Source organism: Mus caroli, chromosome 15, assembly GCF_900094665.2.
Source record: "Mus caroli chromosome 15, CAROLI_EIJ_v1.1, whole genome shotgun sequence".
NCBI classification, from domain to species: domain Eukaryota; kingdom Metazoa; phylum Chordata; class Mammalia; order Rodentia; family Muridae; genus Mus; species Mus caroli.
In genome coordinates this window covers 81,505,304-81,526,618 of record NC_034584.1, presented here as the reverse complement: position 1 = coordinate 81,526,618, position 21,315 = coordinate 81,505,304, and the positions used below count along the sequence as shown (strand labels likewise).

At 50.6% G+C, this 21,315-nt stretch overlaps 1 protein-coding gene across 1 annotated transcript in view; it reads right to left on the bottom strand.

Moving 5' to 3' along the window:
- Positions 1-19,010, bottom strand: part of Tafa5 (TAFA chemokine like family member 5) — a 218,804-nt gene extending 199,794 nt beyond the window's left edge. Inside the window, exon 1 of the mRNA XM_021183657.2 lies at positions 18,706-19,010. Within this exon, the coding sequence (XP_021039316.1) occupies positions 18,706-18,817 (112 nt within the window). The 5' untranslated portion in view covers positions 18,818-19,010. The remainder of the gene's footprint in view (positions 1-18,705) is intronic.
- Between the last annotated feature and the right edge of the window lie 2,305 nt (positions 19,011-21,315).

The following is a 21,315-nucleotide window of genomic DNA, read 5'->3' as shown; positions in this document are numbered from 1 at the left end:
CCCTCTCCCTCTCCCTCTCCCTCTCCCTCTCTCTCTCTTTCTTTCCACTGTTAGGCAACTGGGAAACCTCACCCAAGCTGAAGCCATTGCATTATGAACCCTTATAAATAACCCCAGCATCATCTTAGCAGACAACTCTGGTCCCAAGAAAGAAGTGGCCCAAATAGACTTCCCTAAATGTCATCAGCGCCACTGTAACACCATATCCAGAGCACGTGTGCACTTCCCAGAAACAAGCAATGCTCAGGGCACTCTTCCTGCACTCTGTTCAATGCCAGGGCATCAGGACGTACAGCAGACATGAGTCATAGCAACTCAGGGATGCAGCCTCCAACAAGAATGAAGCACCCAGTCTTGGGAAGTTCATAGTGGCTCTGGCCATGCTGCAGGAGGAATGGGTGTGTGACAACCTCTTGATACCACTATTTTCAAGTTCCAAAACTGATGTTGGGTGCTGTCCGTGAGGAAATCCATCCCTGTAACTGAAAACATGACTTGAACCAAAGGAACATGGTATCACTCTGCAAGCATGTTGCTTGGTGGAGGCTGGCCTTGAGGGGACCCATGTCCAATACGGCTTCCTCTCCAGGAAGCCCCCTGTATATGGATAACACTCTTCCGGGGGAGAGTGCTTGCTTAGCGTTACTGTGCTGGCTCCACAGCAGAGCTGAGCACAGGCTGGGCCTCGGCCTACCTTCTGGTCTCCCTGCCAGTCTGCACCTAGGGAGTCTTAGTTTTTTATTTTATTTGCCTTTAGTTCTACTTAAAAGTCTCTTGGAAATTACCGTTTGTCTGCAAGCACAGTGGAACGCATTATTCTCTGCTGCAGTGTGGCCGAGAGAGTGAGGATGGGTATACTTCAACACACACCACCCACAACGAGTTACCCCTTCCACAGGGCGCCTACCTAGACAAAGCTCAGAGCATCTTGCTGCCTGCGTCTGACAAATGTCCCTGAGCTGTACAAATACAAACATACAGGCCATAAAGTTTGTGGGGGCCACTTTCTGCAAGTCACATCCCAGGTTTCAGACACCTTCCTAGGCATTACCTTCTCACACCCTTCCCAGATTCTCTGTCCTGGGGTCCAGTCATTGCCCATCAACCAGAAAGGTACCCACGAGCCTGGCTTTTCACCCTCTGAGACAATTCAGCACCTATCGAGTGCCCCTTAGCCATGGAGAGAGACCTGACTTCACCTGAATGTGGGAGATGTACCACCCTCGTGTCTGCCCCCTCCTCTTAGGCTGGCCCTGACTCCCTGAGGCAGAAAGAGCCTCCTCATCACAGGACCTGAAGTACAAGCAAAGTTTCCTTTCCTCTGCCTGGCAGGGTGCAAGGGCTTTGCCACAAGATTTCTGGGTCTCTTTGTTAAATCTTGCCGGGCAGAGCCAGAGCAGGGTTGGCTGTCCAATAGAAATTCAGAGACACTTCGTGGGTCAGGGATAGGGTGTCATCTGAAGGCCTTTATAAACTATCCTTACTTTTATGAAGTTCCCTTCTACTCTGTGAGGAGCCATACCCTGTAGGGTCTGAGGTGCAGTTGAGGGTTTGACTATGCTATGTTCACATAGGCTCATGTGCTGAGGACCTGGAAGCCAGCTTGTGGGCTTTGGGAAGTAGTTGGATCCTGAGGTCACTGCCCTAGTCAATGGACCACTTCCATGATGGGGTCATCACATGATTGCATTTTTGGGAGATGGAGGAAGTGGGTCATTGAAAGCATACCTATGAAGATTGCACCTGATCCCTCATCTCTTCCCTTCTCTTCTGTCTTCTGTCTTCTGTCTCTCTCTCTCTCTCTCTCTCTCTCTCTCTCTCTCTCTCTCTCTCTCTCTCTCTCTCTCTCTCTCTCTCTCTGTGCTTCCTATCCACCATGAGGTAGGAAACTACTGGCACTCTTCTATTAGCCATGACATACAGCTCTGTCTCATGAGACAGATGTCACAACGAGCCTGGGATCATTGAAACCATGAGCTGGAAGAGTTCTCTCCTTCAATATATTGCCCTGTCTTTGATCACAGCAATGCAAAGCTAACCCGGAGGTCTCAGTCTAGGCACTGGTGAAGAAGAGCAGAGTAACTGGTGACAAGAGGTGGCAGTAGTGTCAGAGATGTCCACCTGGGAAGCAGAGGCTTTCCTAACCTCATGGCAGGAGACAAATGAAACCAGGCCACCAAAGGTAGACTTGTAGTCTGCTAAGCCAGGCTGGATTCTCTGTCTGGAGTTACAGGGAACAACCAGATATATAATAACAAGGGTGAGTGGTAAGTGGAACAGTTTGGTGACAAAGTATACCACAAGCCTATGATCATCCTGGCAAGGACTTGTCATCAATATGACCCAGTTCTAGGCCACACAAGAACTGTAGTTTTGGCCAGTCTTCACACCACTTGGTATTACCAGGCAGATTTTCCTTATGTAAAGTGTTTACATGGGTCAAAAACTCCTAGGAGCACGTATATCAAGGGAGGAATGAGGAATGAGTGTGGCCAACATTTTGAATACCTTCTTTAAGCCTAAGTGCTTTGGAGGTTGGAAGGACAGGTGCCAATCTCCAAGCCACACCTAGTCTAACATCTCCAGGGCATCTCTCAGCAGCACCCAGATCTTCTTCAGTTGCTTCTGTAGTCAGAGAGTTCCCATTTTGTAACCAATGGGGAATCCAGGGAAGCTTCCAGGAGGGGCTTTTCTGCCTCACTTCATATGTTGTGTGCTGACACACTCAGAGACAGCCAGTCTGCATCCCCATAACACAGTAGGGCAGATTCCCTGGTTTTGCTGTCTCTACTCCAGAATATAAACACTGTTACCAAGGCCTGTGTTACTATGATGGGGTCCCACTGAACTAACTCCTAAGGCTAAAATCACTAGTGACAACATTGTTTCTAGAAGCAGTGATTCCTGAACTTCCTCTGAACAGTGATAGAGCCCAACTAAACAGGGTAGGAACTGAGTGACAGCTCACCAGGACATTAAAGAACTCTAGGAGTCCCAACACCTACCTATTGACCTCTGGAGCACCTGGAGACTTCATACCCTCCAATGGCCTGTCTTGCACCCAATGCTGTCTATTTGGTTTCCTCTCCTGGGCACACTCTCCCCCACTTCTGGTTCAGGCTAAGAGCTGTGGACTATGGTATCCTCAGTGTAGTCTCTAGAAGAGGCAGCCCTATTGTCAGCTACACATAAGAGGCACCTACCTCTCCACCTCAGTTTTCTTGTCTATAACAACATGATGGCATTGCCAATCACCTATCGTTCTGAGTACATCAGACAGGAACTTGGGAGAGATGGGCTGAGACTGGAGCATCAGGTTGGCCTGGGGCCCAAGGTCAGGGCTTTAGGGCCATTATACAATGGCTTCTGCATTGAAGGCTGTATACTGTCTTATAGTGAGGACCCTAAGGCTGGTAGGAAGGCCCCATCACAGCTCTCAGTCACCACAGATAAGGCCAGGGCTAAAGTCTGCCCCCAATCCCAGAATAGAAGCCCTAAGAAAAGGAGTCCCACTACACCAGGGAGTTTTCTTCAAGTGTCTGGGGGTTGGGAGTCAGAGAGGGGAGGCGTGGAGTGGTTAAGAAACTCTGCCTATCTTGACACACCCTGTTCCTCCTCCTCCTCCTCTTCTTCCACCTCCTCCTCCTCTTCTTCCTCTTCCTCCTCCTCCTCTTCCTCGTGCTGCTACTGCTGCTGCTGCCGCCGCTACCCAGTTTGTACTGAAGTCAACACACTTTCACTACGACAGCACTTCTGGTCCAGTCTGAGGGTCACCACTCCATTCCACTGTCAAGACACAAACTACCCACCTTTGGAGAACTACAGTCCAACCCTCAAAGTTAAAAGCATCATTAAACGTAAGGGTTCTGAAGCTAGAACATTCTTAAGATCCCATTGATACCTGGGGAGCATACAGGGTAAAAGGGAGGGGGGGATACACCTACTCCAGAAGGCTCATTGGGACTTCCACTTAAAAGGACTCAGTGCATGGCTAATGCCACCAAATTTGAACGCTCCCCAAGGGCAAGTTTTGCACGTGCCCCAGGAAGGGGCAGCAGAGAACTTTCTAGTAGAGTCAGATATATACCTCACTGTCTTTCCAAGTGATCCATTTAGAGCCTTGGCAGCCACACCCAGTTGACCAGCCCCCTCTCACCTCCACTCTCATCCTACTCCATAGATAGCCTCTTCTGGACAGCATACCTGCCCAAGCGCCAAACCCTGTTCCAGGAGGGCATGGCTCTCTACCCTGCCAAACACAGCTAAGAGATGTGATGTGGAGTTCTCTCCAAGCCATCTAGAACCAAGAGTGTTATAGGACGATGGAATATCTTTTGTAGAGCTTCAAATCACTCACTGAGGCAATCTAGAGGGGTGACTACCTACCTAGATCCATACACCACGGGCAGGAGGCAATTCACATCTAATAGCCTGACCTGGAGGCGAGAGTTCTGTGTGTTCAAACCCCAACCCCTTCACACTGAGACACACGGACACCACAGTGGTTCTCTGTGACTCTCTGCTTCTCAGTGTATAGGAGGAAGATTCATGTTCTAGCCTCCCACGGGAGGGTCACTGCGGTGAAATACGTCTGGTGGCTGCTACCATCTGTTTGCAAGAAGAAAAGGCTTGAAATGGATGCACTTGCTGAAAACGGAAGACTCTGGTGAGGACAGGAAGGTCCCCGGGTATGAAGGTATTGTCAAAGCAGTGCAGCTGGCTCAACCCAATGACATGCCCAAGCATGGTGCCTGTCACAGCCATGTGTAAAGATGTCAAACAAGGTGTTTACTGGTACAACACATGGGATTAGAGGTCAAGTGTGTCCTGACCTTGCAAAAAGCCCAACAAGGCCCTCCAGAAAATGCAGCAACAAATGGGTAGAACTTCTATAGTGGTCTTCGTCTCAGGAACTGTGGGTACTGATGTGATGTGTCATGCTAAGCTATAACCGCCCACCTAGAGGAGACATGATGGTCCCTCTGCCAATGTCAGGCACTGGCATGCTACACTATAAGATGGCGAGACTCTGTGTCTTCTGAGCATGAGAAGCACTGAGCATTCTTAGCTTGCTATGAACATTCCACACAGTCCCCTGCAAATGAACGTTCTATGGTAAGAAAGCAAAGGAAAGGATCAAATGAATGGGAGGTCTTCCTGGGCTATGGAGTCTCCCAGGAAGAAGCGTCAGTAAGGTGACATAGGAGCAAGGGCTTCCCAGAGAGCGCTGCTGAAGCAGGGTGAGGCCCCCAAGCCTCACCTCACACCACACACCCCTGCCCAGCCGCCCTTTACTCAAGGACTTTGCCATCCAGTACTGTCATCATCACCAGAGGAAAGCGGACTGTCCTCTTGACCCTCTCCACTGCTCCTCAAATCCTACCTCATCCTCCGCCATCAGGTGACAGCCACTACTTCTTCCAAGAGGTTCTCTACCTGCCAATGGTCTCTGGCTGCTGCACCGGTTTTAAGTGAGAAGCACACGCAGATTCTACAACCTCAGCTTGCACTTACTAGGTTAAACTTCACAGAAAGCTTCCCTCAAAGGTCCTAGACCAGGGGTTCTCAACCTGGGGCTTGAGACCCCTTCGGAGATGAACAACTCTTTCATAGGGATCACATATCATATATTCTGCAAATCATATATTTACACTGAGATTCATAACAGTAGCCAAATCACAGTTATGACATAGCAATGAAAATAATTTCATGGTTGGGGGTGGTGGTGTCTCTACAACATGAGGAACTGTATTAAAGGGCTGCAGCTGTATTAAAGCAACTGTATTAAAGAAATTTGAGAACCACTCTCCTAGACAGAGGCTTCAGAGTCTAAGAAGACAGGGCACACTCAACAGAGAGTCACATGTATATACAAACCAGGCAGAGAGCTAGGTAAGGATACAGCAAAAAAAAAAAAAAAAAGCAAGTCCACCTTCCACAGTGAGTGTGGAGATGGTAGTGGGTGAAAAGCAGGGAAGCCCTGGAGTCACGTCCCCAGAGCAGTTGGATGCTGATGGGGGGGGGGCACCCAGGGGGTCCTTTACAAGAGCTCAGGATTTTCATTTTAATTCATGTTTGTTTAGTTACAACATGCCCTTCATGTGGAAAGAGTAGAGAAGGCACGTGCAAGCTGGTTCCTCCCACCTGCACCCCAACTCTGCACAACCCAGGACCAGCCAGCCCTGGATCTGACTCTGGAGCCAGTGTCCCACATGTTCAAGATCACTGGGCACAGGCATATTGAATGAAGTGACACTCATCTTCCAGAGTGTCCTGGCTACTTCTTGATTTGAAAGAAACTCATGGCTACCTGGGGCGAGGTTGGTGACGAAGAGCTGTTCATTGACACTGTGATGACCGCCCCTTAGGTGTCCTGACACACTCTGAAGAATCCAGGGCTTTCAGAATGACTTTAAAAATAGCATCTGCTCTATTCTGGAATATCGGGGCATAAAGGGAAGCAAGGGAGTATGCTGCTGTGCTCTGGAAGAGTATGGGTTTAGACCAAGATGTACTCTCCTCAGAGACACTCCACTGCTTGAGGGGACAGCAGTTCTTGTCTTGAAATTGGAAAAATTCTGGAGGCATTGAGCCAGCTGACAACGCAATTCCACACCCTCAGTGAACAAACTCAGTTGTTTTGGTGGTTTCCTCAGTCCAGGTTGCCCAGGACTCCAAGCCCTGGCCTTCAGAACTGTCTCTAAGTCCATTGTCTACTGCAGGCCCAGGAGCCAAGTCTCCCATTCAGAATCAGCCCCAGGGTCTGTAACTGAAGTTTCCACACACTTGGCTTCCCATGGAGTTTCAGACTCAAAGTTGTCTCACAATGATAGAGTCCTGCACATCCTGTCTCAGATGTATAGGACTTTGCCCACGCTCAGGTCTGCCTCACCCCAGGAAGACTTTGCCCAGACCAAGCCCTGCCCCCAAAAGCTTCACCCAGGCCAAGTCTCAGCCCCGCCCCCCTGTGCCTCACAGATGGAGAAGATCTGAGGGAACCAGAGGAAACTTCCTACTCATCTCTCCACACCAAGCCAGCAGCTCCTTCCCGGAAATGAGCCATAGAGGGAAAGGACAGGACCAGCTAGGCACGGGCCACAGAGGACTGTGTCTGGCTCCTTCAGCCACTGTAGCATAGGAGCTGAGAAACATAAATTAGCACCAATTAATGAACTCATTTCACTTTATTTAGGACACGCCATCATGTAGCAAAACATTACGGAAGAGAAGTCATTTAAACCAGGGTAAAAATCTGTTTCTGGATGGAAAGCCACTAACATGTGGCCACATAGCATTTCGTAGTACTTTGGAGCTGTTAGCATTTTATCTGCTAATAATAATAATAATAATAATAATAATAATAATAAAATAACAAGGAGCCTCTGGAGACCTGCAGAGACTGCTCCAACCTCCCCTAAGATCAGCCACCCAGATTCAGGCTCCAGGTTCTGAGGATTCTCTAAACTGGCTCATTTGGATGTTCAACAAAGTCAAATGTATGGCAGATACAAGACAAGCCACCCATTCCGTTTTGATTCAGCCTGGATGTTTCGTAGCAGCCAAGGACATTAATAGGACTTTAACACTCTGTTCTCAGGTCAGCCAGGCCAGAGGAAAAAATCCTTCTGTTGTCTTGCTACCCAGTGGCTTTTGAAATGAATAAAGAAATTCATGGACAAAACATAGGTATGGGCTTTCCTAATTATCAGAAGGGAGAGAACTCTTGGGTCATGGCCATCACTAGATGAGACATAAGAGGCCTCCATGGGGTTAACAATCCCTCCCACTTGAAGCTCAGGATCTAAAATATATGGAGGCTGAGTCCATTTGGGTGGAATTAACAGGGTGTCCCAAAGCCCTCATTCCTCCCCCAACCTACATCTGCACAACCTCTATTCTATATGTTCCTCGAGAAATCCCTCTGAAGTTCTCTACCAGCCTGGATCTGGGGCACAGGAGCCAAGTATTCTGGCTGGGATGCTTGGAAGGGGAGCAGAGAAAATTAAGAAAAAATAATAAGTGTTCCTTGTATGCATACACACACACCACATACACACAAACACACACACATACACACACACACATACACACACACACACACACACACACACACACATACACACACATACACACACACACATACACACACACACACACACACACACACAGGCTCTTAGGACAGAAAAAAAAGGGCCTTGTAGGTTCATTGATGAACTTAGTTTCTATCACCCCACTTCAACAGATGTTTTTTGACTTTTCCGGGCTCCTGAGGAATGGTTGGAAGCACTTTCCACATTGTTTATCTACATTTCTGATGAACAGCCTGGTCAGCCCCACCCATGACATCACCCCGAGGCTAACGGCGGAGAGGGGTTCAACCGCCTCCAGACACACATTGTGTCTCTACAACGAGTCAATGGCAAGGGCAAGTCTGTGGAGTCAGCAGATCTTGCCTTTAACACCCTCTCCTCTCTGCCTCAAAGCCTGTGCTAATGCTAAGCTGCCTGGAAGTGGGAGCTTCCTGAGGACAGCAGACATGGCTGTCCTCATATCTTCAGGTGCAGGGTCTGGTACAAAGGTGGAAAGAACAGAGGAAGGTCAGAAAGAGGCACTGGAAACCCTGTGCTACACAGACCTTAGGTTTACATGCAGGAAGCTGGGGCCAGACCTCTGAGGGTTAAGACTTACCATGCCCAGGAAAAGGAAACCTCCTTTAGCTCAACCTAGGCATGTGAAAGATCAGAACACTTAGGAGTCCTGTGGCCATAGGGAGGAGGGGCTGAGCAGGGAGGGGCAACATCTTAGGTGGGGGCCGTGGCCACACCTGTCCAAGGCCTCTCTGGAGAGTTGGATAAAAGACAAGATGGAGGAGTGTGTGGGCCAGCTCTTCTGACACACTGGGATGGTTGACTTGGGGTGAGGGAATGGCCAAGTCAGGGGACAGAGCCACTAAAGGAAAGTGTCATCTTTTAACTAAGTAACAACTAAGTAATAACTAAGTAAGTAACTTTAACTAAGTAATAACTAAGACTGACTTTCTGGGCTGTGTCCCCGGCATGACCTTAAGGATCTGTCACCCCAGTAATTCCTCTCCCTGACTCCTTCCAGAAAAACGTCAAGTGTTCCAGGCATCAGACACATCTCAGCCTCTACATACAGGCTCAGGCTTCTCCTGGATCCCTGCATTCCTAATACCATGAGGAAGCCCCTAGGTGGATTCTGAGATGTGAAATTGTAGACTGTTGCTGAATCGGTGGACAAGGGTAGAGAGGAACCATCTGAGAACTCTCTGGCTCCTACCCCAACCTTGCAGGCATAGGACTTACAATCCAGCCAGCCACCATCGGCCTTCCAGACTCACCCACCTCAGCAACAACCTTAGAGATCAGTATATGCCTAGGGCCTGGGACACCTGTCATGTCCTCTGAAGCTCATGTTCAATAATCAAGGAGAAACACAGCAGAGATGCTCACAGGGGGACGCCTCAGTTTTGCAGAGTGAATGATGGGTACATTTCCATAGGCTAAACAGCTAAAGCCAAAAGGAAGCAGAGGTCACTACACCCTCCTGTTGGTCAATGACAAGGAACAAAGAATGTCAAAGTATAGGGCGGGGTGCGGGTGGGGGCTTGTGGCTGCATGCTGTGGCCTTGCAGTTTGGTTCTGAGGCTGCAGACACAGACTCAGTAGGCCCACAGGAGACATCTCCAATCCACTCAAGGGAAATCTTAACCCTGGAGGCCAGTCATTACCATCCATTTCAAGTAGGGGAACCAAAACACAAATAGGGGAGGTAGACACTTGCTTGAGGGGTGGTGTGCACAAAGGACGCACAAGTAGCAGGAAGTGACACTGACCATGGAAGGCATGGGGTCAAGAGCCCAGGGGTCTCCTAACTGACTCTCATTGTCCCCTCTTTTGGGCTACCCACAGTTCCTTGGCTTACAGGGGGAAGGACAGATTAATGAGTGAGCCTTGGAGAATCATTAAGAGCAGTCTAGCCTTGACCGCTGCCCCTTGTTCTATCAAGTTGGGATCTCCTGAGACTCATGAGGTTGGAGGCCCAGATGACAGACAGATTTTGTTTAACACAGGCAATCAAGGAGGAAAAGATGATCTGGGGACTGCAGGTGACCATGAGTGCCCATAAGAGTGCACATTTGCACATCTGCATGTGCGCACACGAGTACGTGTGTGTGTGTGTGTGTGTGTGTGTGTGTGTGTGTGTGTGTGTAGTGCTGGCCACCACTGCATAATACACTTCTCAGTTCTCCTGTGGGGCATGTGATCTGGAGATAAGCAGTCCAGATAATCTAGGAGCAGCAGGTAACCATGAGATAGTGATACAGAGACAGAGACAGAGCCGGGAATGGTGGCGCATGCCTTTAATCTCAGCACTCGGGAGGCAGAGTCAGGCGGATTTCTGAGTTCGAGGCCAGCCTGGTCTACAAAGTGAGTTCCGGGCTATACAGAGAAACCCTGTCTCAAAAAAACAACAACAACAACAACAAAAAAAAAAAAACAAAAAAAAAAGAAAGAAAGAAAGAGACAGAGACAAAGAGACAAAGCGATTAGCTGTTCTCTTTCTAGGGCTTGGGTAGGTGAAACCATTAGAGATTTGGTGTGTCTGCAGGGCAGGGAGCTTGGCCACGGGCCTGTGGCGGTGCTAGAGCTCAGCAATGGGACCTCAGGACTGGAACCACATGGTGGACAGAGTGAGTGGTGGTGGTGGGGCCAGAAATATGCAGTTCTGGCAAAAAAATCTGGCCATGAGTATGTAAGCGTGTGTGTGTGTGTATGTGTGTGTGATCACATGTGTGTATGTGTATATAGTGTTGTCCGCCACACCAGAACACACACATCAGTTCTCCAATGAGGCACATGTCGCCATTCCACAGATGGCAGGAAACCAGAGAGGGGCATATTGTCCTTCGAGAGACAGAAACACAGAAATCCCAACTCAAGTGCCCACAGGACAGCATATGGGAGAGAGAAGATACTTGGGTACGGATGGATGTGAGTTTCTGCAGAGCGCCTAAGGAAGCCTGCACTTAACCAGGGCACAGTGACCAAGGCCTGGGGAAGGGGCAGCCTGGAACAGAACCAACCACATACGCTCTCCACCCCCAGAATGTACAGTCTCAGGACACAGCTTCCTGGACTCTGTAGCGGCTGACCTGCTGAGAGCAGGGGCAGAACTCCCCACAGAGGAAAGGAAGGACTCTGGGCACCCCAGAACACTCTGAAATCACACGTGGGAACCGGGCTGCCTCCGAGAGAGACTAGCATAATTAAGCAAGTGGGTGGATGAAGAGAGGTTGATGGGCCCCTCTGTTGCTAGGCTGGACCGGGGATGTTTGATTGCCTCTAAATGGCTTCATCACCATCAGCAGCAGCACAGTTCCATGTGTGATAGATACAGAAAATGAAGAAGACTCGACTCAAAGAGGAGGCTGCAAGCAACCTTCAAAACGTGCTGGTCCCAGCTCCGGAAAAACGGCAACTCAAAGAACGTGTGGAGACACCTTCCCTGCAGCAGGAAGTGGTTCCAACAGTACAGGCAGCCAGGAGGAGGCCTCACAGCAGCCTCAAAGCCCACGCAGGCTTTCTGGGTAGGGGAAAGCCCTGCTGGGCCCTAGCAGCGGGACACCCTTTGATCCCACATGAGCTATGCAGCTCAGAAGGGTTCCCCCATCTCACCTTTGCTGAAAGCCCAAAGTCTCCATCCCACAAGCTGGGAGATGCCAGAACAGTCAAATCCATTGGGGACGTACAGACAAGAAACTGATGATAAGGATTCTAGTTCAGTCTCCAAGGGACAAGTGGCTGGGGACAGCTCTGGTCAGCACAGCTGGGAAGGGGACTATGGCAGTGGGGGATGAAGGGGATACTGCTCACACCCTACAGTGCGCTGAGAGGTCCAAGTGCCCATGATGCCCTTGAGAAGCTGACCCAGAGTGAGAAGAGAGCATAGAAAGTCCTGGGAGATAACAAGGCTATGCTGATTGCCAGAGCTCAGCAAAAGAAGCCACCACAGAGAACAGCCTTGCAGTCTGGCACCTGGAAAAGTTTTTCTCTACCCACCTCCCCAGACTGTTTCTCCAAACAGTGAGCATAGGTCAGGAATACCACAGTTCGCTTTCTTTTCAATAAGACTGTCAGAATCATGGGTCTTCAGGGATCTGACAGGTTAGTCCCTTTTCAAAGGGCAATGGCTCTCTGCTCCATCCAGGGCTGTTTTTAGCACCCCACCACCACCACTCACTCTGTCCACCATGTGGTTCAGTCCTGAGGTCCCATTGCTGAGCTCTAGCACCGCCACAGGCCCGTGGCCAAGCTCCCTGCCCTGCAGACACACCAAATCTCTAATGGTTTCACCTACCCAAGCCCTGGAAAGAGAACAGCTAATCGCTTCCCTCTAGCTGTCTGTGGTGAGGTAGAAATGCCACCTCTTTCTGGGATTTTCTATCATTGCAAAAATAGACAGAAGGCACACAAGTACCCGCAGTGTTCCAGGAAAATATTGTTGTAAGGTTGACCTCAAACATAAATCGGGAGAGAGCTGTCTGGAGCAGCTGGGGAGAAGAGTGGGACATGGTCTCGAGTGACTAACACCCAAGGCTTCGTACGACTGGGAACACCTATTGGGGAGTTGTAGGCCTCTAGAGAGTTAGCTGACAAGGATACCTGAGAAGGAACACAATCAGATAGACCAGCAACTTCCACCCCGAATCCCTGCATCCCATCAGCAAGCAGATTCAGGTTCTAGGATGCTACTGAAAGAGATGCAGTAGGAGTTTCTCTCTCTCTCCCTCTCCCTCTCCCTCTCCTTCTCCCCTCCCTTCCCTCTCCCCCTACCCCTCTCTCTGTGTGCACACGCACACACACCTGTCTTCTGCATCATGAAAGACAAATACAAGCAGCTTCTTACAGTCTACCTAGAAGGTTGGCTTCTTTGTGCTTTGGAGCTTTTCTTTGCAATGGATATATAGAAATCAAAGCCTTGCACATGCTAAGAAAACACTCTACCACCAATGTGCATCCCTAGCCATCTTTCTTTTTTTATTCTGAGTCAGAATATCACTAAGTTGTCTGGGCTGACCTTGAACTTGGCATGAGATTCTCCTGTCTCAACAGGAGTACCAACTGAGCATTCTATGTTGTTTTGTTTTTGTTACTCTTCAGAGAACATCACTCATGTTTCAGGGCCATGATCGGCCTGGTTCTTCATTCTGGATAGCCTATTCCTTGTGACAAGCTTCTTGACATCAGGGATCCTGAGGGCTGCATTGCCCCATCTGCTTGTCATAGCCCTCCCTGTCTCTTACTCTGTAAACAATGCCCAAACAAGCAGGCAGGCTGCAAGGAGCCACTGGCTAACTCCAACACAGATGGAGCAGCATCTCTGTGCCCAGTGCAAGGTGGATGGGGAGGGGAGACTGCCCAAGGACCCTAGATAATACAGCATTCCATACAGATTGCCTGTCTCCACTCTCTCCAGGCTTTCCTTTGTGTGAACTGTCTGTCTTCCCACTATGATGTCAGCTCTAGGACAGCGGTCATCTTGTCCACTTCTGTGCTCCACAGCCTGGCACGGGGATGAAGCTCCCCCAACACAGACTGAAGGCACATGCCACAGGCTCCATCTTCAGCGTCACAAATCCCTGTGAAGCCTGGGAGGTGAGCCCAGGGCCAGTACTTTGCAAATGGGAGACCAACCACATCGTGATAAGGGAGTCTTGCCACTCGCTATCCTCCAGGACAGAGTTGGAGAAGTTGAGACTTGGCTTCCCAGGAGGTCAGAAGGCTAGATCCCAAAGGACCCCCACTTAGTGGCAGAAGGGAGTGTCCTCTTTGCCCCTGCCAGCCATTTTAAGAAGTGAGCATTAAAAAGCACTCAGGATGTAATGCTTTGTATATCACACATACCATGCTCTGTATACATTCACCATGCTTCTCGCAGTGACAGAGGGCCCGGAACAGTCACTCAGACCCTCTGTTAATGCTGAGAATGTCTCTGGATAGCTCAGCTCCAGGACAGTGCACACCAGCTGCCTCTTCACTTGGAGCACTTTGGAGCAGAGGCATTTGAAGGGAGGAGGGATTCAGTGACATTCAGCGGGTGCCAATGACCTGCATAGAAACCCGACCTTACAGAAATCTCTGGGGCAGCTCAGAGGTACTGATAAATGCAAGTGGGCCTTTGGAAAGGAATGAGGAGCCTCATAGGATCCTGCTCCTGCCCCTCACAGGCCTTGAGCCAGTGCCTGGTGACACGCAGAAGCAGCTGAAAGCCCTCATCTGCCATGCTTAGATTCTAGACAAGGTGCTGCCTGTCCACTCTTTCCCTGATTGAGGGGGTTGGGCTTCACTGTAGCCCTGGGTGACAGGTGGCAATCTGTAGAGGTCATTAACTCCAGCACACCACGTTTTAATGCAAAAATGAGCCCTTCTAAAGAGGCAGCTGCCGAGCTATATAAAGAAATGGGGATTTTAATGTTTTGCTTTTTTTCTCTCTTCTACTGCGGCATTATCATAACATATCCCCATAATTACGCCCATAAAGTCACCTGAAAGTACTTCACGCCACAAAAGTTGCTCTACCTAGTTCAGACCCTGGGTGTAGAGGCAGGGCCAGAGCTGGGAATTCAGCAGGGAGGAATCTTGTCTAGTCAAGCTTTTTTACTGGTTCCAACCGCCTGTGGCATCAGTGGGGTCTGGATAGCTCACAACTAACGGGAGCAAGAATCCAGCCCTGTGTGGAAGTGTAACGTAGGCAGTAGACTCTGATAAAAATGGCCCCACCGGGAGGTTGGGGGAAGGGCAGGGGTAGTCTAGACACTCTGTCCAGGAGCAGCCCTAGCTCTGAAAGAGAGCAAGGGATAGTCAAGTCCAATTTGATTCCTGAAGGTTTCTAAACAGAAAACCCTCCGAGGATGCAAAATGCCTCTGTCTCCATGTGTACCCCGCCCCCTTCCCAGCTCTGAGTCCAGCTAGGAAAAGCAGCCTATAGTTACTTTATGTGGCTGAAAGAAACAATGTATTTCCCTCTAGATGTTCATCAAATAAAAACATACGGCACAGGAGGCAGGGAGAGAAAGGGGAACGCTACTTCCAGAAAGGCATCACTTTGTGAAGCCTGTGGTCTTTTCAATTTTACCTCCTTGAGAACTTCAGAAATCACATTTGATCAGCAGGAGTACAGCACATTGCCGTCCGCACTAAGTATGCCACAAATTGTATTTGTAAAGGAAATGCGTGTTGGGGACCATCAAAGTGCCTACGCTCGGTTAGTATTCTAATGGATTAAAAACAATTCAAAACTTGTTTGTAATTTCTTCTACTCGCAGCTGCGGACATGAGATTTAACTGAACGGCACAATTCAATTCTAACAGGATTTATTTGAGGGGGAAATAAACAACTCTATGTTAAAGAGGCGGGCCCACTGTCTCTCCTCCACTGCACTCCCCGGTGTTCTGAAATGAGGCTGTCCTTGCGGCATTTACATGCCAGGAGCGCTTGTCCACCATGCGGCTTTAAAGACGGAACTTGCCATCTATGCTATAAAGCACAGATTCCTTCATTCCTGAATTAAACACTGCTTGCAAGAATCAAAGTCAAGGCTCGGGGGTCACAAAGCTCATCTTTTTCTCTGAGTTTCCTTGCTGCTATAATCTCCAACACATGCTACAAGCTAGTGTGGAGTGACGAACTCTTTGGTGCTACAGCACACAGCACGCCAGCCCCAGGTCCTACCTCATTCAACAAGGGTGTCTGGCCAGCTGACCTCCCTGATCCACACACTGGAGCAATTCAAATACATCAGCTCCTTCTAAGCCGGGTCTGAGGAGTTTCCTCTGCCCAGAATAAAGCAGGTTCTCTCTTCTCACCTCAAGCATCGTCTAACTTTACCCACAGACCTTGGTAAGCAGCTGGGTGCTTGCTTTTATAAAGCGGACTTTGCAAGTAACATTTAGCACACATGAAATAGAGCACCCATTTTAAAGGCAGCCTCACAGCCCCCCCCCCTCTTTTTTTTTTCTTTTCCTGGCAATTCTTCCCCAATCCCTGAAAATGACAAGGCTGCGTCACCATAGCAACCAGCCTAATTGGTGGACTGCAGGTCTTTCACTAGCCAGAGGGTGGAGCCCACCTCCTTAATATGACTCTTAAGCACATAGCAAAGAAGGGTGTCCAATGGGCAAGAGCTGTTGAGTCCCCCCAGCAGAAACCAGGCCAGGAAATAATCCAGTTTCCTCCACTTAGCGCCAGGAAGTGAGATCCATGTGTGTTACAGAGAAACATACACACCGTAGGGCAGCATTACTGAGCCCTAAAAGATGGACGCTGGCTTCCTAAGTGTCTCGGCTCAGTAGCAGAAAGACACTTAGGGTAATAAAAGTCCTCGCTGAAAAAGATGCTAACTATCCTTCATCCCAGATGTGTTGGAAGAAAGGCTGGAAATCGCAACAACTATCTAATTATCATTTTCTATGCATTATCAATTCTAAAGGGGGGAAGAAGGAAAAAAAGAAATATCTTTTTCTCTAGGATTTCAATTCCCAGCTATAAATTATGATGATGTTATTTTGTATTTTAGAGAAATGCTTTAATTTCTCCAATTGCATTTCTGGTGTAATGGGGTGTGTCTGAAAACGTTAGCTTATTGTCAATTATTCCATTACGTGGGGATGGAAACAGCTATCAAAATGTGGCTGTTCAGAAGCTTCGTTATTAAGGACTTCTGCTCTTCTGGATAAGACATTCTTACCAACTGCCCTTATAGCAGAGAACCAACTTGCAGGAAGATAGGGCTGCCCTTTTCTCTGATTATATGAACTACTTCCCTATAGTCAGATCAAGAAGCAAGCCAACAGGATGAAGTGGGGAAGTGGGGCCGAAGCTAGGAAAAAAGGGACAGAGGCTATACTAGCTGGGAGTGGAATAAAAGGCCCCAGCTTGGTGGCTCCCTGAAGAGGAGAGTGTTGAGGTCAAGGGCTGGGTTGTCACTCAGTCAGTAACAGTGGATGGTTGTCCCTTTTCAACATGAAGAGCTGCCTCTATGAGCCCAGTCTACAGCTCTGGGCTCTTGGGCTGACCCAAGGACAGTGTTAACCAGAATCTGCCTAGGAAGAGCAGCCAGCTCCAGGTTTCCGCGCCCCGCGCCCCTCCCCCACTGCTGAATGTGCCACTCCTGGGACAACACCAGGAAGTGCATTTCATCTTGGTATCACCTGTCTATCTCTGGAGTTTACCCATCTTTAACCCATCCTGTATCATTAAGGAATCTAGGCTCAATGGTACCTGGGAAGAAGCCCCTGAAAGAAGCAGGCAGGCTACAGAAGGCTAAGCAGTGAGCACTCTCCTGTGGCTCAGCCCACCAGACTCCTTTCCCTATCCTAGGGCAGCTAGGTTAGAATACTGTCAGCAGCCAGTCTCTTGCTTGATGAACCTGAAGGCGCCACAGCAACACAGGGATATGCAGACTGGGCAGTTCCTCTAGGCTCACTAGCATTTCCCTTAAGATGCCTCGACCATGCTGGGGGTTGAGCTATCCCCATTCGGAGTTGTCCCAGGACTCTGATGACATATTCGGCCTCGACTTGAGTCTCGAGACTGCTGCAATTTCATTTCAGAGCTGGGATTGGGAACTAGGAGGCCCCAGGCTCGAGCGATGGCCGGGGAAAGGAGGGAGGAGTGAGAGGAGCCACTTGGTGATGGCCTTTTATTATAAATTAGTAAAGAATCCATATTTTGTCATCACCTCCCTTGCCTGTGGCATTTTTTTCATGACAGGTGTTCACTGGCACTAGTTTTTCTTCCCGCAGAGACGGGAAGGAAGACAGAAACAGTAACCAGGCAAGCGCCCATCTCTTATAGAGCCTATGCCCGGGACTCTAACCAGCCTCTACCCACCCCAACAGCTTCCGACAGTCAGCAGACACCAGCCAAGATGATGCCTACCCATCCTACACCAGCCCCAAGACTGTACCCAGGACTCAGATTATCGGTACCCAGATGAGACCTACTGCCACCCATCGTCCCGGTCCCAGCCTAAGCCCAGCTCCAGACCCCCGTGCCAGGCACCGACCAGCCCGCACCTCCCTCCGCAGCCCTTGCCAGACCCACTGGGTCGTCAGTTCATTCCTCCAAACCACCCTTGCAGCGGTAGCGGGCCCTCCCCTCCAGTGGCATCCGTCCCCTTACTTCTCCTTTTACAGAAAGCATCTGGCGAGCCCGCTTCCTAGCAAGGCAGAGGCTCCACCACGCGTCGGAGGAACCCAAGCCGCGCTCCTGCCAGAGGAGTCCCGCTCGGGCTCGGTTGCTGCGTCCCCATAAGTCCCCGGAGGGAGTGTCGCCGGCGGGAAGCTCCGCTCGGTCGCTAGCCTGGGCCGGAGCGGCGACCGCACGGTGGACAGCGGGCACCGCCGCGCAGGGACGCGCTGTGCCTGCCTGGGCCTGATGCCGGCCCTGCTGGCTAGTCCGCGGAAGCTCGCCCGGGCTGCTGTGCCCGGCCGCGGAGTGTCTGGAGCCCGGAGCCGCCTGCACCAAGCCCTCCCGGGCCAGCGGAACAGCGGCCAAGACCCGGGACCGCGCGCCACGCGCTCGCAACTCCGCACCGACGCGGGGCGCCCCGCCGGGGCTGGGGCTGGGGCCGCTCGGAGGACCCGAGGCCCTTATGGGGCCCGGGTGTACGGTACTCACTGCAGTAGGCGATGAGCAGGCTGGCCAGGATCATGAATGCCCAAAAAGTTGAGGACATGCTGGGCAGGGCGGTCGCATCTTGCCTGCTGCTGGTCCTGGGCGATGGCGCCATTGAAGCCGCGGTGCCCGCGCGGGGGGCAGCAGCGCGTCTCAGCAGCCGGCCCTGCCCGCGCCCCCGCGCCGGCCTCCACGTGCGGGCCCCGCGCGTGCCATCCTCCTTCTCGTCCTCCTCCTCCTCCTCTTCCTCGTCCTCCTCCTTCTCCTTCTCCTCCTCCGCTGCCGCCGCCGCCGCGCCCGGGCCCCGGCCCACTGCGCCCCGCGCCGCCCGCCCCGCGCCGCGCCCGCGCCGCCCGCGCCCGTGCTCGCCCGCCCGGGGACGCCAGCCCGCGGCTCTGGGCGTCGCTGCGCGCCCCGGCTCAGCGCGCCCCGTCACCAGTACGAGAGGCGCGCCTGGAGCGCGTGCCCGGCGTGGCGGGGCCTCGCACTGGCCCGGGACCGGCGAGGGAGGCGAGCAGACGGGACGCCGCGCCCTAGCCGAGCCTCTGGATGGCGACAGAGACGGCCCAGCATCCTGGTAGCCTGGGCTCTAGGCGCGCAAGACCCTCAGGGCCAGCGGGAAGTTAGGTTACTTGGGACCCCCGAGTCTTCCACCAAAGGCCTGGGACACTGGGGTCCCAGACCTTATTTGGTATTGATCCTGAAAGTGAACCGAAAGTTTATTCAAAGCAAATAATGCTTTCAGCCTGTTTCCCATTTGTGCCCAGCACCAGGGCTCCTGAGTATGCCTTGTTGCTCTGAACCCACCAGAGAGTATCTGAGCTCACCTGCGCCCTGTCTCTAGAACTTGCCATCCTGTGGGCTCTGCGTGTCTACCCTAAGAAGACATTCCTTTGCATCTTCCTGATGCCCTTCCTTGTCTCCCGTGTACCACAGCTTCTGACCCCAGGCCATGGCCTGTGGTTCCTCACTCTCATCCATTTTCCAGTGTGTGCAGAGTAAAGTCCCTGGTCTGGTTTTCTGAGGAGGGTAGTGAAGACTACAACTCTGATGTGCATTCCTGCCATTGGACAACGGGTTTGCCCCTGTAAACCAGCGGGATCAGGTCACTTCCACTTTCCCTTGTAAGTTCCTTGCACTCCAGGAAGAAACTCTAAAAGCTGGTGTTTTCCCCAGGTGGCCCTGTAGGTCAATGGCCATGAAGTTCGATCCCATTCCCTTCCTGTGCACCAGTGAACATGCTAACAGCAGGCTCAGTTAGGCTTCTCATTGGTGTTTGTTCTGCATGGGAAGGGGTGGTACCCCCACACAAGATCTCACTAGAAATGGAGGGTTTTTTTCCCCCACAAGTTACTTGGTGGGTACCAGCATGAGCCTTTCCCCTTGCACCCTGGTCCAGTGTGGCATTTAAACAGAACAGGGCATAGGGAACGTTGCTGAGGGGCTGAAGGAGGGCAAGTACCCAGGTTGTATACATATGCAGACACATATGCACTCCACATGCGCACCATGGGCATGCACACACGCACACCACATAGCTGAACAAAGATACTCCATACACACTCCACTTGGATACATGCATGCCACAAGCTTGTTTCTACACAAGCTACACATATATCATGTGGCTATAGGCACACACTCCCCTACCTAGGTACACGCACAAGGCACTGACATCCACATGCATGCTACATGGTCACACATACCTCCACATACATGCACATATATACACACATGCATGCTATATAGAGCACACATGTGCATGCACACATGCAAAAATATACATGTGCATACATGTGCACCATGTGACCACAGTCCACACACATGCATGTGCACATGCATGCATAGACACACATACATGTCACATGGCCACAGCCACATGGATGAATATGCACACATATATGGACACATGCATAGAATGCACAAGTACTTGCTCTCAGAAGCACATATACATCCAAAACAGTGCTAGTGAAATGAAGTCAGGCTTTTCACTGCCTAGCCCCTGGTAATGTTCTCTCTGTAATATGAACATGCCTACCAAGGGGGTTTCCCACTAATTTCTGACTTCCATTTCCTATTGAACTAAGATCCAGGTTTTCTGGGTACCATCTTCCCCAGGCTAGCTTCCCCAGGCTCCCTTTCCTGTAGGGAGGTCATCCTGATATTGTCAGGTGGGCAGGGTGGTAGCACGTTTTGTCTTGAATAATCCAGATAGACATCTCTGTCCCTCCTAACCTAAGGAGGGGGTTCCCTCAGCCAGGTTCTACAAAGTTGGCCATGGCTGTCTGAAACTGCCATCATATGCCTTCTGTTGATCAAAACCTTTTAACCTGCAAAAGGAACAAAGCTCTAAACCCATGCATACTCCACTTCATCCTGTCTTCCCTGAAATTCTTCTCAAAGACAGACACTCCTTCACACAACATGCTTTTATTGGGTATCTACTAGATGTCAGGCATGTGGGACCAGAAAAACAATTATACTTAGATTTCTCTCTCCCTGAGAAGTTCAGGTTTGAAGAATAGCAAGGAAAATGCAATCACATCCATGAGCCAGGTATTGTGGTGAGAGAGTCAAGGTACTGTTGGAACCTTTGAGGGCTTTCTAAAACAGACT